The sequence below is a fragment of the Cheilinus undulatus genome, linkage group 16 (assembly GCF_018320785.1).
Source record: "Cheilinus undulatus linkage group 16, ASM1832078v1, whole genome shotgun sequence".
Taxonomy (NCBI): Eukaryota; Metazoa; Chordata; class Actinopteri; order Labriformes; family Labridae; genus Cheilinus; species Cheilinus undulatus.
In genome coordinates, this window is record NC_054880.1 from 25,058,453 (window position 1) to 25,076,146 (window position 17,694).

The window sequence follows — 17,694 nt, forward strand, 5'->3', positions numbered from 1 at the left end:
GTGGCGCCGCTGAGATTAACCCCCCCCCCCCTCCTCCCGCCACCTCCACAGAGGCACGAGCTGCAACTGTTATTTGAGATACACTCCACACTTTTAACACTTTTAGCTCCGTGGGTTTTTTCTAGACCTTTTCTTGACTCCGAATCCTCATTTCCAATTAAAAGTAAATGGTATGATTAATTGTATTATTCGTAAGTTATAAACGAACGAAATGTTTGAGGTTTTTTCAAACAGATCTTCTGGAAAATTTTAGGTGATACCTAAAATTGTTTATTTATTTTTATTTTTTTAGAATTGAATTCAAATTACATGAAGTCCAACCCAAAAGTTGGGGCGCTGTGTAAAAATGTGAATGAAAACAATTCAATGATTTTCAAATCTCATAAACATATTGAAACTGAGACATTTAAACATTTCACAAAAAATAGTAGCTCATTATGAATTTGATGGAGGCCACACGTTTGATAAAGTAGGGACAGGGCCATGTTTACCATTGTGTGGCAACGCCTTAGCAATTATAGCTTCTTTCCAGATGTGTTATCTGCCCACACCATAGGCATTTATGCAACCCCATACCACCAGAGATACGGGCTTTCAAACTGTGTGCCGATAACAAATTGGATGGTCTCTGTCCTCTTTAGTCCACAGGACACAGTCTGCATGGTTTCCAAAAAGAATTTAAAGATGTGATTCATCTGATCACAGAACAGTTTTCCATTTTGCCTCAGTCCATTTTAAATAAGGTTTGGCCCAGAGAAGACAGCAATGTTTTTGATCGTATTCACACATGGCTTCTTCTTTGCATGATACAACTTTAACGTACATTTGTGGATGGTACAACCAACAGTCATGGGGTATTCAAGGATATTCAAAGTCTGTGCATTTTACACTGAGAAACATTTTTCTGAAATTGTACTACAAATTTTAGACGCAGTTTGCGCAGACTGGTGAACCTCTGCCCATTTTTATTTCTCAGACTCTGTCTCTCTAAAATACTCCTTTCATACTCAGTCATGTTACTGATCTGTTTCCAACTATTCAAATTAGTTTTAAAATGCTCCTCCAGCTGTTTTTTATTAATGCCCCTAACTTTTTCAACCTTTTGTCACCCCATCCATACTCCCTACTTTTTCAAGATATGTTGTTGCCATCAAATTCAAAATGAGCCAGTATTTTTTCACAAATGAAAATGCATACAAAAGTATGTAAAGGAGAAATGTGTACTGTGTGAAGGGCGTAGGAATATCAACAGGACAACATGCTAAATTGGCAGGCTGTGTGGAACAGCAGAAACTATAATAAATCAATAAATATAAGTGAACAGAATATAATACAAGAGGTCACAGGGGAACAATATGAATACATATCATATAAAAACTGACATCACACTTATTATGCAGGCAGTTTTCTGATACATAATTATGGAGACTACTTTTCTATACATTTTACTTTGTGTTGATTTTGCCACAACTCATTTATAATAGCAGAGTTTTACAGCTACACCCATAAACATGGCCTGAAACATGGGAAGTGGAACAAAAAATAAGAATTAAGTTTTATTATGGAAACTGTTATAAGAAACAAAAATTAACCAACAATGGATGCCTTTTATTTTTGTTGCCATGGCCTCTAATAGGTATTGATATTTTTTGATTTTTACAAAAATCCTATTAAAATGTGAAATTCTGATATTGAGACAACCCTAAATGGCTGATTACAACACCTGCATCAGTGTAGTAACACATATATTACAAACATATTCTGTAAACTGTTACATATTAGACTTTTAGACTCTAGGTGGATGCATCGCCTTAACTAATCTTAATCTTCCTTTGAGTGTGCTGAATAACACTGTAGTTGTTTTTGGTGTGAGAGTGAACAGTCTAGTCTAATGTCAGTCTAATGCTTAGTGACATAGAGAAACAGCCATTTTGAGTTTCATTTCTTAAAGAAATATTCAGATCATATTTATGAACAGCCATTAACAAAAGAAAACAACAGATTAAGGTGCAAACATTGATCAATTACTCTTATCAATGTGATTACTCACTGCAAGTGCTGCCATTGATTCTGCCAACTGACTGATGATAAATGATGAACATTTTACGCATGGTTACAATTATTGATCCTATTTCTAGAAGCAATGTATTTAAATTGTTGTAATCAAATTTTTCATGAATGTCCCATGTCGTATTTTTCTGCAGGGTTAGACTTGTGCAGCTGCATGGTGCTCAGCAGCAAACAGACTTTTTATTTTGACAAAGCGGTGCAGGGTGTCAGCGTTCAATTTGAAAAATTGACAGATGAATGTTAGAGGAAGATTTATCCTCCTCATTGTGTTTCAGTTTCCTGTACTGATGAGTCCCTACAGGTCAGGACAGTTCACGGTTAATGCTGCATGGAGCTGGAGGAGGATGACAGCGAGAAAGAGGAGGATCAGGGTTTACTCGGGGAGCGGGTGGTGAACACTCCAGATGCCTCCAGCATGGTCTTCCTCCGTGCTGTCTCCTTTGCTACATTGTGGTTTAGTCTTCTCAGACGTTCCTGGAGAGACAAATACTTACGTTACGGAAAACTTGCTGAGTTTTTATTGTAGTAATAAGTGTAATAGTTTCAGAAACATAAGGGTGAGTGGCTCTGGTTGTAATAGTCCATTGAAGCCCCTGTGATGCTTTCTTCCACCATGAACATGACAGAGTGGCAGTGATATGGGCTGGTATTATTTGCAAAAAACTAAAATAGAATTGAAATCACAATCAAAATCCACAAGATGTTACATCTGTTTAAATATGCATTTCTATTGATCCATTACTGTCACAGTTGCAAAGGACTCATTTGATCAATAAATAGACTGCACTAAGTCCAGCTCCACCCTTTATTTTCAGATAAGTCTGCTTCGTAACCTAACAGAAGGGTGCCAAAAAAGTAGGTCATATAAATTATTTGGATTCTTTACCTTATTTTTGATAGTGCTAATGAAAAAAAATAGTGTACCTTACTGAACTGAGCGAGACTACTTGCAATTTTTTGCACAAACTCAATACAAGACAATTAAACATTAAAATACTAACAGACACAGTATCCCCACAAAAAAAAACAAAATAACACATAAGACAACCAAACAAGGCAATCAGTGCATCTGTTTTAATCATTATATTGTAATTTGCAATACCAATTGAAGATGTCCTGCCAAAAAGCGACGATCTTTGAGCATGACCAGAAAGTATGACTCATGGTATCCTTCCCAAAGTTCCATCTATCACAAATGCCAGAAATATTAGGATACATTTTGCCCATCTTTTCTTTATCAGTTGCAACCTTGCATTGATTGAGCCTTAATGGATTTTTCCATCCCCTCCCTCCAAACATCCACAGAAAACTCCACTCTGAGCTCAGCCTCCCAGGCGGCTTTGATATGACCAGATGAACCTCGGTTTGCTTTAGAGAACATTAAAACAAATTTTGACATGAGATGTTTTGAATCAGCTGGTAACTTCATTAATTCATAAAAAAATGTTTGTTAGGTAAGCTTTCAAAATCATTTACACTACCCTTAACAAAATGTCTAAGTGGAAAGTACTGAAAAAAATGGGCTTGTGGAAGGGAGTACATTTCCTTCAGCTCCACAAAGGATGCAAAATGATTATTTATATACAAGTGTTCGATTGTCTCAGTTCCTTTTCCCCCCAGTGAATAAAAGCTTCATCACACTTGGATAGGGCAAATATATGATTGAAGCAAATAGTTGAATTTATGGAGAATTCAGGTGCATGAACCACTCTTTTCATTTCATTTCCATTAAGTTATACAAAACAAAGTTTTCTATTAAACTAATACCTACTTGCAATATTTATGCCAATCTGTTAAATTTAAGTACAAAAATACTTTTGGTATTTGAGAGAGTTGCTGGAAAAGATTAGCAGGGACTGCTAAAGCATGGTTTATATTTCTGCATCAAGTCTGCACTGTAGCTATACCGTAGTGATCTTCACTGATTTGTGTGGCGGTGTGTCACTACTCTGCAGTGCAAATTTTATGCAAGTTCTTAGTCCAACCTCCTTGTTTTACTGCTTGTGTAAACAAAACCATGGCTACTGAATCTGTGCATATTATAATGGAGGTGGAGTTAATAAATACTGATCAGCAGTTGATTGTTACTGACATAATCCAGAACAATCACAGGGCTTGAAATCTGGGTTGTTCTTTTCCATGCGTAGTTATATTCTTACATTCAGGATTTTTAACCACTGAGCTGCAGCACACTTGTGTGCTGTGGGAGAAGTTGATGAAAAAAACTGATCAAATAAAGCCTGTCTTTGGTGTCTGTGCAAGCTTGTTTTTGGATGAAAATACCATCTCACTGAGTGTGTATATAAGTCAATGTATTAGAATGTGTACTGTAATAGACTACTCATTTTATAACACTTTGGTTTGGTGGTGCACCCTTAAAAATTCTTATGATATGTTGTGTGCACACAAACTTCATTTTCCACCGGCACAAATCAGGGTCTGGCCCCCTCAACCAAAAAGATACAGCCCTGCAATTAAACTAATTAAACACATTATGAATGCTATTTAACAACCAGCTGCAGGACAGATTGATGTCTGTTGTCTGTTGATGGGATAGAGACGGTAACATTAACAACATCTAAAAGAAGAGGGACTAAATTCTCTACCAGGTTAAAGTTAAAAAAAAAAGTTAAAAGAAAAAACAGTTTTCCTTCTAATTCATCAATCCACAGAGACAATGCTGCTGCTCCTGAGATAGCTCTGTCTGCTCTTACATATTCAAAAATGTTTCATAAGGAGACTGATTAATTCAAGAAACGAACAGAAAAGACAGGAGGATGTGCTTAAAGTTCCTGCCTTGTCTGCCTTGTTTATAAACCAGATTATCCAGATCATCAAAAAGAGAGAATTTTCACAAACAGAATAAAAAGATCAGCCCCATCAATTATTTTTGCACTCTGATGCTGTAGCAAACTCAAGTGTGTCAATTAAAAAATTAAAGATGGTGTGTAAATAAAAGTCATCTTGGTAATGTAGGCCTAAATAATTCACAGAAATATCTTTAAAATATGCCACTAGAGCAGTATTCCCAACCATTTTCTTTGGAGCCCCTACATGTACCCAAGAAAAGCAGAGCCCCCACAGGACCCAAGAGACAAAAAAAGTGACAACACAAACTGTCAACAAACAACATAGATTTTAAATGTGTCACTGATAAAACCCTAAAAAGGCCTTTGCATGATTTTCTTATCAAAAGACCTTTGTGTAAAACTTCTTAATAACTGCTTTATCATGGTTTAAGTCAATATTTGCAAATCTAATTTTGGCAGGCTCAGAGCAGACAAAGCCATGAGCCCCCCTAAGATCTTTCTGCAGAATTTGGTACTCATCACTAATGCCCAAATTATTTGCAGATAACCTGTGTTTGCCAAAGGGACAGTATCAGTCAATGCCAATATTTAGCTGATGCATCAGTGCATTCCTAGTTTGAAAGCTACGAAAACAAAAAATTACCAAAAGGCCTTACAATTGAGGATGACTGCAGGTTTAGTATAAGTCAAAGCTGCACTTACTGAATGTACTTTTCTAGGTATTTTTAATCATATCAACTGGAGCAGCTTTATAAGCTCTTCCTTATCACTGACCTGTGCATTCTGCAGTATGTTGTTGACCAGTACCACTCTCCGTCTGGCATTCAGCAGCTTCTTTACATATGGGTCCAAATCTAAAGCCACCTTCTGGTGCTCATTTATCCTGCATAATTCTGCAGAGAATCAAGAATGCCAGAAAAACACGACCAAACCAGTTAACAAAGACATTTCACATCATTATTAAAAAAGAACGAAAAAGAAAAGGGTGGGGGGCAATGTAAGTAAATAAAGCCAAGGAATTTTACCTGTTGCAAGATTGTCTATGTGTTCTCTTAATTCTACCTGGCTTTCTCTAAAAAAAACATTAAAAATATCATCATTAGAAAGAACTGAAGCATGTTCAGAAGCAGGACAAATTGAGTGTTTACATTTCAACAATAAACAAAAAAGACATCTGTCAACACAAAACTAGTAAAATTTATAATGAAATCAACAATGACATAACAGTCATATAATGCAAACAAATGAATTCATTCTATCTTGAGACATTTAGAGGAACAATGACAGCTCATGACTTCAATGAAGGAGTCACGGGACTGTCAAGCAGTTAGCAAAGTTAGCCTGTTAGCTCGGTTGACAGTAAAATATGACACAAAAGATCAATAAATAACTAACATCACCCATATTTACCTGACGGAGTGTACATGCAGGTCGAGCTGTTGTATTGCTGGTTTCAGAAGGTCGAGCAGCCCCTCGGCGATAGCATCTTTACCTGCAGAAGACTCCACTAACGCCGCTGACGCCATCTTACCAGAGCATAAACACAGCCGAAACAGGATGTGACGTCGATGCGTTGACGTACAGCGTCATGAGAGATATCTCAGTGACGCCCAGCGTCATGAGAACCTCTCCATTTTCTTCTCGGGAGGAATTCTGTTCAGCAGTAGCACCATTTTGGAGAGACGATACCCCTGTCTCTGCTGCTGAAGACATTCATTTTTTTCCTGAAAAATAGCAATTACAATAGAATTTTAATTTAACCAGTGCTTTATCAAGAAGTAAGCTTTGTATACAACACGTTTTTCCTGAAAAGAAGAAGAAACGGACAGCCGACACCGTGCTAAGAAGCGCTAGCTCTGAAGGCTAATCTTGGCTGCGAGGCGTTTCTGACCGACACAACAGTTACTGTGAGTAAAAGAAAATAGTCGTGTTAAACGTCTCATGGTTTTCGAAGTTTATTTCAATCAGTAGCAACAAATTAATTTTGTTTCAACACATTCGACACGGATAATCGGCCTAGTGATTATTCGGCTACCTCTGCTCAGCTATGGTGGGCTAACTAGTTTCTGTCGTTTAGGTTTAACCGGTTAAAACCAGAATACTGGCCTTAAAAACAGGCATGTTAACAAGTAAATAGTGTCGATCTCCACCCCAGACAATAAAGATTTATTTCATATTATGTTGTTGATGGAGGGACAAGTTTAAAATGTAAATCTGCTTCTTTAACGGCAGAAATAATCACAGATACTGACACTAATGATATATGACCACACAGCTGCCACCTGTGCCACCATCCGGTGATTAATTCCACTTCATTTGTTGGTTTGTTTGGTCCATGAATGACTCAAAGACAATTTGTACTTTATATGAATTTTATATATATATATATATATACACACATGCACATATATACACACACTTTATGTACATGATATGTTACCTGAAACCCTAAACACTAGAATCACTGTCAGATGCACCCACACAGAAGATACTAGAGTGGGCCGTTCACTGAAAAATATTTTTGGGGAAGTATTGTACTTCATTACATTTTCAAAGCATCAAGTACTGGGTAAATAAAGTAACCACTGAAGACAAAACAAGTAAGGCCTAGTGTTCTCCCAACAACAAATTGTCATTTGGCTTTCACAACACATGGCACACAGTGGGACAATAATCCCCTATTTCCTCCCAAAACAGCCGTTGCCATATACTTAAGTTGGATAACACCATTTAATAAACAGTCTGGTTAAAGATCTATATTCTCTTGTAGTTATTGCACAGAAATAAGTCACAGTTCACTGTGAAATCCCCTTTGATATATAAGTAGCTACTCAGTACTTTGGGTAAACTGTTTGTAAAGTCATATTTTTTTCTACTTCTGACAGACACAGTATGATTTTGATTAGATACAAGAGCCTACAATCACTGTTGGGGGTATTATGGACCAAAGTCACACAGTTGAAGCAAAGACAATATTGACGGTTATGATTACTACTACTTGTGTCTTCAGTTATCAAGGAAAATTCAGAGAACAAAGATAGATTTGAAGTGTTTGTTTCTCATCTCAAAACATACTAATATTAAGTAGCCTAATAAAATACAAAATCTGAAGCTTTTGGTACTGCTTTCAAATTAACTTTATATTTCCCCCCAAAAGATGTTTTTTTCCTATTTTTGAAAATAAAGGTACTTCTATTAAGTGCAATAGTGGCACTATTGTAAACTTACATGCCTTTCTAAAGACACTTTGGTAAACATTTTATGTACAACTTAATACAAAAATAATTGCAGCCCTCTGTAATAACCTTATTGCACAGCCTGGTGTCACTACTGAGATTAATTGTGCAGTGCTGGTGTACATTGTCCTCTAAGTGTTGCAAATGTTGTTTGTAATTACTTAAAATTAAGGCCCCTGACTACTTTGAAATTAGGAACTTAACTATGGACAATTGTGTTAAAACATGTTGACTTTAAAACCGCAAACATTTAAAGTACTAAACATTTGTATTCTTTTTTATCCTGTTTTCTGATCAGACCAGAGCACCTATATGTATGGGTGGTTGTATGGGGAGGGGGTTAATCCAAAAATTCATAATTGAAAAAAATCAAACTGTTACTGTCCTTCAAAAAAGCAAGCCAAGGCACAGTGTTAAGGGCTACTCTATTGTTACCATTGTGTAGGCTACCTTTTCTGGACTGTTTCATAATCATTATTCAATCTTGTCCTTTTCCCCCTATTTTGGACTTGAATAGTTGTTTCTGCTCTGTTTCAGCCAACATACCTTCTGTAATAATGGGGCATATATGTTTTGTTTACTTTAAATGACATAATATTTTAATGGGATTAAATTGGGTTCACATGGTGATGCAGTAAAGAATTCATAATTCTATTTAGCAATCCTGTGTTGGCATACTCAAATTATGTCTGTGCATAAGATGGGAAGAACTTGTCTGAAATAGAATAAAAGAATTGCTTGTATTTACCATAAACAACCACTCTGACAACATTTGTATTTTCTTTATGCTTGGTTTTGCTCACTTTTAAAAATATTCTTGCTTTATTTTCTGTCCCATCTCATTCCAGGAGCCGGCAAACGAAGTCTGTCAAAATGAGTGCAGCCTCCTCCCAAAAAGTTGTCCTGAAAAGCACCACCAAGGTGTCCCTGAATGAGCGGTGAGGCGCCACGCACGCTGTCAGCAGTTAGACACCAGATGATGATGAAAGGGCCAGCCTTGGCTTGTGAAGGTTCAGGTGCTCCCTACGGAAGGCTTCTGTTGGGGACCGGACCTGACATGGATGCTGTGCTCAGTGTGTGCACTGCTCACTCAACAACGCCCATTCTCACCAACTGTCTGTGGTTAAATATCGTTTTAAAGTTGTATGGAGGATGTTTTCCTGTGTTGGGTGTCTTGTATGAGCAGTGCACACATGTAGACAAGGGGAGAGGGTAGTGGTCACACTTGGTAAGCTTTGGTAAGCCTATACTGGACCAGACCACTGTCCTATAAAGGCCTGGCACTCTTACTCCCTGTTATGACATCCATTGTTCACCTTTGCAGGAGAGAGGAAAAAATAAACCAGGGAGATGAGGCTTCTTTGTGCCTCTTTGCTTTTCTCTCTCAAACCAATGGAAGTGAAGCACATGCTCCTTTTTCTTCCTCTTCTTCTTTCTCTCTCTCTCTGCTCAAAGGTACTCAGTCCTAGTTTGGACGTGACAACGATCTCCCCTCCCCCCTCTCATCTCCCCTTTACTCAGTGGTTAAACCACATGTCACGGTCCATGCTGTAAGAGGCTGAGTGGCCAACACTCCTCATGTCCGAGGCCTCTGCTGCTGCAGCGTGACGACACCTGGCCAAGCAGCTGGAGGCCTGTAAGTGGCAAACTGTGCTCCTCTTCTGGCACTTTCTCCCTCTCATTCTCTCCTAATGCCGAGGTCAGACTTCACCAATCTTTTTTTTATGTCACCATGGTTGCTGTGTCAGATTAGGTGATGAAAGAGCCATACATTTGTACCTTTATATGACCGACAGATATGACAGGCTATGCTGTAGCATCTGGAATGTCATCATAACCAACGTGATGATGTGGGACAGAATGGGTAGAGCTAGATGACGCTTGGAAAGATAATCCTTGCAGAAATTTACATCGGTGTTGATATTACAGAATTGATATGGCCGCAAGTGCCATAGAATCGGTTTTTAAAGACCCTGTAAAGTAAAAATAAATCTGTATTTAGGTTTGTTGTATGATACATCACTGTGTTATGAACCCCCAGGTTAAATGAGGCAGTAAAATCTGCTCCACGATGGTGTGGGCCTGTCTGTTGAATGAGCTGCAACCACGCCCATTCAGGACACGGGTAGTCTGCAGCATTAACACCCTCACTCGTGGTGTCATACTTGGAAAAATATTTTCCCTAAGAACATGAACCAATAAACAAAACATGCATAACTATAACTTTGCAATGAAACATGAACATTATAGAACGGTACAAGAGTACAAGACTGAATTCCTTTGCACAAAATGAACCAGAAGTCCCTGCTCCAGGTGACTGCTTCCTTCCATAGTATTGTAGTGTTAGAGGGACAGGGTCATTCTGTACTGTGGGCTCATGACATCGTGAGCCCACATATTGGCCCCACCCACATGAAACCAAGCCAGGAAAGAGATGAAATGGCCTAAATCTAGAATTCAGTCTCATGTAGATCTCAGAGTTTTCACATGTTTACAGAAACCATATTCCAACATTTCTAGAGTGTTAAGACAAAAACTTTGGATTTCACTTTACAGGGTCTTTAAGTGCACATCTCCTACGTTGTACTTAACAAAACAGCCAACAGGTGGCAGCTAAGTGGCATGATGCAGCACGCACTTGAAGTCAAAATAAACATGAATGGCAAAGTCTATCTGCTGCTAGCAAGACCAAAAGCAAAGATGCTAGATTATTTTGTGTTTTTTTTAAAACACCAAAAACTCAGACCTTATTTTACGCTATATAGCTGGCTTGGCCAGTTTCTGGTCTGATAATGGAGCTGAAGGATAACTTCGTTGACAACCACGTCCGCTACAATTTATCCACTGCTGACTGTGAAAGTAGTGAGGTATCTCTTCAGAAGGTAAAATTTATTAGTAGATTAGAGAGTTTAAAACAACTTCCTCTAAACCTGTGTGCTCTTGGAAGAGTTCTAGTAACATCCTTGGATGTTTACATGTGCATGGTAATCCAGAGATGTCAACTTTTGTTTGCTAAATGTGTTTGCACTGCTCAATTGGCACTTTCTTTTCATCAATATGTTTCCACCTCCTCACAGTAGAAAAATTGTTTTGCAGTATTTCATTTTTTTATTTTTAGGTTTTCCTTAGTGAAAATTGACAATGTGCATGAAAGTTTGTAGCTAGAAGCTCCATTTATGGCTACTACTACTACTTGGTAGAGTTGCACAGATTAATCTGTTTAACATCAGCAGTCAATATTGGCCTGTTTGACCTACATAAGCCATCAGCAAATAATGTTGGCATTAACACCTATTTGCTTGTGTAAATATGTTGTGTTGTGCCAGTTTTATGCTGGTGTTTAAAATTACTGACTGCAGATTCAGTGAAGAGACCTGTTGGACAAACTTTGATCTTTTCTCTTTTTGGTCAAACATGAGGAAATGTTTGCATTGTGGTAGTGTTGCACTAAAAGAAGCAAGCAAGCAAAAAAAGCATCAGTTTCAGCCAAAAGAAAATTTACAGTAGGTACACCCCTGCTGTATGATTTTGAAACCCTACATTTGCTGGATCTTGCTGTAATCATGCTCATTGCGTGTAGTCTGACCTCGGGATAAGCTCTCTCTCTCTCTCCACTCTTTATTTTCTTTATTTTCTTCTTGTGCTTGTTTGAAATCACACTCTTAATTCAAGTTTGAATCAACTGTGATATGATTGAGAGAGAAAATGAGTGCCAACCAGTAGGTCTGAAATGACAAGCGTGGCCGCAGCCATAATATGAGAAATGACTTGATGTGGAACCTGCTTCCTCCTCCTCCTCCTCCTCTGTATGTCCCCTCTCCCTCTCTCTCCCCCCTCCCACCTCTAAAGCTTCACTAACATGCTGAAGAACAAGCAACCCACCGCGGTAAGCATTCGAGCCACCATGCAGCAGCAGCACCTGGCCAGTGCCCGTAACCGTCGGCTGGCCCAGCAGATGGAGAACCGGCCGTCAGTGCAGGCCGCTCTGAACCACAAGCAGGTGAGGTCAAAGGTCAGGCGGGGTCAGTGTCACCAGATCTTTTTAGAAATGATACGAGCTGGCTTGATTCACCAAGGATGAATCACAGTTGCTAAAAGTCCAACAATCTGTGTTGTCTTAAGGTGATATTAAAAATGATTATGATGATGATATAAAAACATGTAACTAACCTCAGTAAATCTTACTGTTATGAATATAAGCACAAAGCACTAATATGTATGTATGTACAGAAATTTGTATAGCTTGAGCTTTTCTTTAGTATAGACTCTCGGTTTCTTCATAAGTTCTACAAAGATGTCAAACCAAGGTAACTCTGACTGTGTAGTTAGGTGTTTGACCCACTGAGCGTACCTCAGACTATCACTGTTATCTTGTCTCTGTAAGACACCTTATCTTCTGCTGACTAAAGATGTAAAGGATTGGAGAAGGCATCTGTTTGGTACTGACCGTAAACTAACTTTCTGTCAGCCGTTATCTCTTACACGGTGTTTTTTAATGATTTGTGAGGTTTAGTAGGTTCCCAAGCCTCATGATCCTTTGGTGAATCAGGCCCTGAATTTATTTAGAGGTGTTGAAGGTATGAGAGCTCGTGTATATGATCTTTAGACATGGCAAGTGGGTAAAAATCTGAGGAGTTTACAGTTTTGCAGTTATAGTACAGACTTGATCTAAACAAACCTGACTGCAGACATTGATTTGTTCAGTCTTGAGGAGACAGAACTAAACGACTTCCATGTGATGGAGGAGGCTTCAAAGAAAAAAAACCTTAAAGTAACGTCTGAATCGTCAGGAATTTTAACTGCTACTTTCTCTGACTGTTCTTTGTTTGGATTACATCAAATTAGTGAAGTTATAGACAAGAATTGTTTCTGAATTTAGACGAAAGTTTTTATATTACATGTGTACACGCTGCTTACACACTGCATTAACTGGGATTTATATCAATTCAGGCATTCAGATACCAAGTGGTAATCGTTAATGCTTTCTGAGGACAAACCTCAATGTGTATTAGAATGGTTTCATATCTGATAGCTCAGACTGCAGACAGAGGTGGTCTGGGATGTCTTCATCTAGATTAAATTGCGTGTATAGAGGCAATGCGTACTGGACTTAAGACCACCCTGTTAACTGACAAGATCCAGCCCCACTCAGAGTCGGAGTGATGGGTACTGCAGCTCTTCTCAGAGATCAGGCTTATTTGTCTCAGCTCAGTAATAAGGACTGGTCTTTTGGCCCCGAAGCAGTATTGATTTTATTGACTAAATTTATGACTACAAATTTTTTGTTACTACCTTTTTTCATGAGAAAAATGAACTGACATTAGCTAAAAATAGATCATTGGTGATTAAATATTGACAAAAACTAAGTTTCATTTTTGTCTCAGAGACTAAAAGTAGACTTAAATGTTATAATTGAAGAAGTAAGGCACTTCGTTTAGAAGTAACTGTCAGAGGTGTCTTACATTCACATTCATTTTACAATAAGGCTGAATGAGTTAGCTCGAAGAAAGTATTTGGCTAACTGGACTGAAATTTTTTGTTCCAGTAAAACTTGACTAAAACTATAGAGGTTAGACTAAAATGTGACTAAAACTCAAATACAAAGACTTTGACAAAATTTAAAATACCTGCCAACACTGCTCGCAGGGGACTCTTCACTGGGTAATGTTTTGGGTCTTTTATTTCTTTAAAGCAACAATAAAAATGGGAGAAAACAGGAAACAGTCTCTCAAATGGGAACAGACGCTTTGAAATGACTCAGCCATAAAAATGCATCACGGCACCCTTGAAACATGTCTTGAATTGAGATATCATTTCAATACCACAAGATTTATTGTTGTAATAGTATATCAGTGTGTCCTTTTAAAAGCATTTTTATGACAACATGAAGGAAAAGAGCTGTTGAAGAGGTACCACAGGCCTCTTAGCTCGTGGCTAATTCACCCCGTTCATTCTTAGCAGCAGCTTAAACCCTAACACAATACACTCAGTTTTAGTCCCCATGGTTTCCTGTATACTGACAGTAGAAAGTGTGGTGGCAGGATCAGCACATACCACTAATAATACACTGCTGAGTAGCATTTGGGTGGACTAGTGCAGAGCGACATGGGCCCACTAACCCATAAGAATGTAGTGCTAACAACGCCGTAGGTCACTAGATTCAACACAGAAATATAAACAGGCTTATCCCCAACTGTAGGCTGACCTGTCCATGTATGTTTAATTTTATTTCATTATAATTTAATCCATGAATAACGTCTATCAGAGCTTGAAGCAGCGGCTGGGGAAAAGCAATATCCAGGCGAGGCTGGGCCGACCAATCGGAGCCCTGATGAGAGGAGGAGCGCCAGGAGGACGAGGAGGAATGAGAGGGATGCCAAGAGGAGGCCTCCGAGGACGAGCGAGAGGAGGAGCCATGAGAGGAGCTCTATCTCTGAGAGGTTGGTGTTTTCACTCTCAACATCTTCCCTGCTATCTTTAAAATCACTGAAGTTAAAAAATGCCTGGACTTGACAAGCATTACTTGAGTCAATGAGGAGCAGAGGGAATCAACATTTTGTTTATTTTGAAAGTTTTGTCATATTTTGTTCATATGTTAAAACTTGAAACCATTGCACTTTTTAAAAGAAATTTCTACAAATTATACCTTTTAAAAACGCTGAACATGATTTGTTTCATACTTTTTCTTACCTTTTTTCTTGATTGACAGTCTTGTTTTTTTGTGCCTGCCAGGAAAGCGTATGAACATGGGGGGTCCAATGCGAGGCCGTGGCTCTGCTGGTCGTCTACAGATGCGTAGAGGAGGTCGCAACCGTGGAGGCCCGGCAGGCAGAGGAGGAGCTCTGTCGAGAGGGGGGGCACGAGGAGGAGTTGCTAGAGGTGAGGAGATGGTGCCTTTTTTCCTCTATTCAATAGAAAGTGGCAGCTCTTCATTAGAGAAAGCAAATTGGGTTCAAAGTCAGACCTAAAATCATCAAGTGTGGGTTCACAACTCAGTTTCTTAGTTTATGCAAAAAAAAAAAAAATTACTCTTTCTGGATTTTATTTTATGTATAATACCAGATATTTAAACTACGATTCTGTCCACGTAAAATAAAAAAGTCAAGTACAGCATTGTTTCTGTTCTGAGACATTAACAATTTAATGTTAAGGTACTGTGCTTGTAAATTTGAATGGATTCATTCTTCTCCTACCTTGGCATCAAAAAATGCTGACGCTCCAACAAATCTACATGCATCACTTTTGAAATATTACATTGTATCTTTTTTTCTGCAAGATTTATGATTAGGCTTTTTATCATTTTATTGGGAGAGTGGGAAATGATGTGGGAAAGTAGCCACAGGTCAGACTTAAACCCAGGCCACCCACACACATGATCCAGATTGTATTTTTAAGAAAGAAAAAATACCAAGAAATAGCTGGATTTTGAACATTTTGTCCTTGCACTGCAACACATAGAGAAGTGGGACAGAGACATAAGCTACATCAATCATGTGTTTTTGGTTTTTAGGTCGTGGCGGGCTGCGTGGTCGTGGTGGCTTTGCTGGTCGAGGTGGTCGCGGCCGTGGACGAGGCCGAGGTCTTAACCGACCTACTGTTACCCGTGAACAACTGGACAACCAGCTGGATGCCTACATGTCAAAGACCAAAGGTCACCTGGATGCCGAGCTAGACGCCTACATGGCTCAGGCGGACCCTGACAGCATGGAGTGACATAGAAGCGCACAAATAAAACTGCACAACTGAACTCAAAACACACAAAAGGAAGTGTGAAATACACAAGAAGAGATGTTCTGAGACGTGATTGTGTTCATATTTTAGACGGCAGAGAAGAAAACCCAGCAGGGAGTTGAGATTAAGATCGACCATGACTGTCTGCATCAACCTGCTCCTGAAAAGTCTTTTAAACCTTCGTTAACGGATGTTTTAATCAAATATAACCCTGCCGTCTCTAAAAACATCCTCTTTTTGTTCTATTCTTTTGTACTCGAGTTGTAAAACTTTAAACAGAAATCTGCAATGGCTTATAAATGACCCAGAAGATGTTCTGTTCACTGAATTTGAATTAATTTTAATTTTTTTATTTTTAATAGATCTTAGCGTTTGTGGAGTCATTTGTTGGTTTATCTTGAAAACATTTACAATGGAATTTTTCTAAATTCATGTTAAGAAAAGAATGTAGGAAAAGCCAGGAACCCATGTCTTTTTTGTATTTAAAAAAATGTACTCTGTTCTTTTCCCCTATATCTCCATCCTGTCAGTGCTCTCTGGTGGAGTGCTGCCGCTCTTACCTTGTACCCAAGAGCGTTTGTATAAAATTACCTGAAGCAAGTGGAATAGGTTTTAATTAAAATGGAAACAAGGATTTCCCAAACTGTGTCAGTTTATTTTGTGAGTTTACCACATAAAATGGGTTAAACATGGAAACGTTTATATGAGAGGGATTTGTTGGATTGAAGAGGTCAAACAAGAAGTAGGAGCTGCTCCTGGATTTCAGAGCATCATGAAAAGATCTCATATTTGTCCCCTCCCCCCACTGCTTCAATCCATGTTTAAACAAAAACAATGAACTGAAAATACAGTTGGTTTTCAACCACAATGTGCACTGATTTGTTATAGTTTTGAAAAATAATGTGGTATCCATGCCGTGCCAATAGGTGGCGGTGTGTCTTTGTAATGAAACCACCATTCATTCACATCCTTTCCTCCACAGGGCAGATAGAACATTTTCTGATCTTAAAGGGACATCTTTTTAAAGCCTTTTAGGGATGATGTCTTTAAAGGTAGAAGACAAACTGTTGGTGAAGCTGGGGATGTTGGGATTCTTTCTTATATTTATGCCAAAAAGGCCATATTTAGCAACTTTTCAAAGAGGGTGAACACTCCTTGATAGTTCCACCAATTTTTGAATTTTTTTTCTTATAGTTTGAAAAAATTCTCAAAAAAAAAAAGCCCCAAGAAATTTGGTCAGAATTCTAACCTCAGAATTCAGACTGTCTTCAGTCGGTTTGAGTACTTTGATATATATATGTTTTTCTTTATGTATATATTTGTTTTTTTTTTCAGAAATGTTTTTGATGTTACATTTTTTGATATGTATTTAGTTAAGTCTTTTGCAGTTGAACTGTTCAGTAACCATACAAATTCTCATTACGCTCATGCTTTGAAGCAGAATAGCCAAGCAACTGCCAGCCTTGAAGATAACAGCAAGAAAGTTCCTATGCTTTCAGGATTTTTTCTGGCCTGCTTGAGGTGAGTTTTCAGCTTGAACTATTTTCTGCCCTGGTTTTCAAAGGGCCTCCTTAATGACACCAAATTGCTCTAAATAAACAAAAAAAATTATATTAACATTTTACTTTTTTTTCAAGGAATGTTTTTCTTATAACCTAAAAGTGAAGAAACTGTAGAATTGATAAAGTTAATGATTAAGCAAAGACTTGGTTTAGTTTATCCAATACAGCAGTGAAATGCTTGTTGATTAAAACTATGACTAAAAATGTTCATCTATTACTTTTTTTTCCATAAGGAAGACAAGAGTAAGACTATTGTTTTCCCAAATAAAGCTTTGGTGATAAAAG

The 17,694-nt window shown here is 38.2% G+C and overlaps 2 protein-coding genes across 2 annotated transcripts; one reads left to right on the plus strand and one right to left on the minus strand.

Moving 5' to 3' along the window:
- Nucleotides 1–1,262: 1,262 nt before the first annotated feature.
- On the minus strand, nucleotides 1,263–6,449 carry snapin (SNAP associated protein). The gene is made up of 4 exons (XM_041808073.1): nucleotides 6,291–6,449; nucleotides 5,906–5,952; nucleotides 5,655–5,773; nucleotides 1,263–2,544 (listed from the first exon to the last, which is right to left on the minus strand). The coding sequence occupies exons 1-4, from the start codon at nucleotides 6,404–6,406 to the stop codon at nucleotides 2,437–2,439; spliced, it is 390 nt and encodes a 129-aa protein (XP_041664007.1). The 5' UTR covers nucleotides 6,407–6,449; the 3' UTR covers nucleotides 1,263–2,436.
- Nucleotides 6,450–6,494: 45 nt separating this feature from the next.
- On the plus strand, nucleotides 6,495–16,481 carry chtopa (chromatin target of PRMT1a). Its single transcript, XM_041808071.1, has 6 exons — nucleotides 6,495–6,787; nucleotides 8,965–9,054; nucleotides 11,966–12,116; nucleotides 14,382–14,556; nucleotides 14,849–14,995; nucleotides 15,627–16,481. Exons 2-6 carry the CDS (start codon nucleotides 8,990–8,992, stop codon nucleotides 15,827–15,829), a joined length of 741 nt encoding a protein of 246 aa, XP_041664005.1. The 5' UTR covers nucleotides 6,495–6,787; nucleotides 8,965–8,989; the 3' UTR covers nucleotides 15,830–16,481.
- The last annotated feature ends 1,213 nt before the right edge of the window (nucleotides 16,482–17,694 follow it).

Excerpts from the sequence above, each read along its gene's own strand:
- snapin (XM_041808073.1), bottom strand. The coding sequence starts at position 6,406 with ATGGCGTCAGCGGCGTTAGTGGAGTCTTCTGCAGGTAAAGATGCTATC. Across the intron at positions 5,953-6,290 it reads CTGCATGTACACTCCGTCAG|AGAAAGCCAGGTAGAATTAA; the intron begins GTAAATATGGGT and ends TGTTTTTTTTAG. Across the intron at positions 2,545-5,654 it reads ACATACTGCAGAATGCACAG|GAACGTCTGAGAAGACTAAA; the intron begins GTCAGTGATAAG and ends TTGTCTCTCCAG.
- chtopa (XM_041808071.1), top strand. The coding sequence starts at position 8,990 with ATGAGTGCAGCCTCCTCCCAAAAAGTTGTCCTGAAAAGCACCACCAAG. Across the intron at positions 9,055-11,965 it reads AAGGTGTCCCTGAATGAGCG|CTTCACTAACATGCTGAAGA; the intron begins GTGAGGCGCCAC and ends CCACCTCTAAAG. Across the intron at positions 12,117-14,381 it reads CCGCTCTGAACCACAAGCAG|AGCTTGAAGCAGCGGCTGGG; the intron begins GTGAGGTCAAAG and ends AACGTCTATCAG.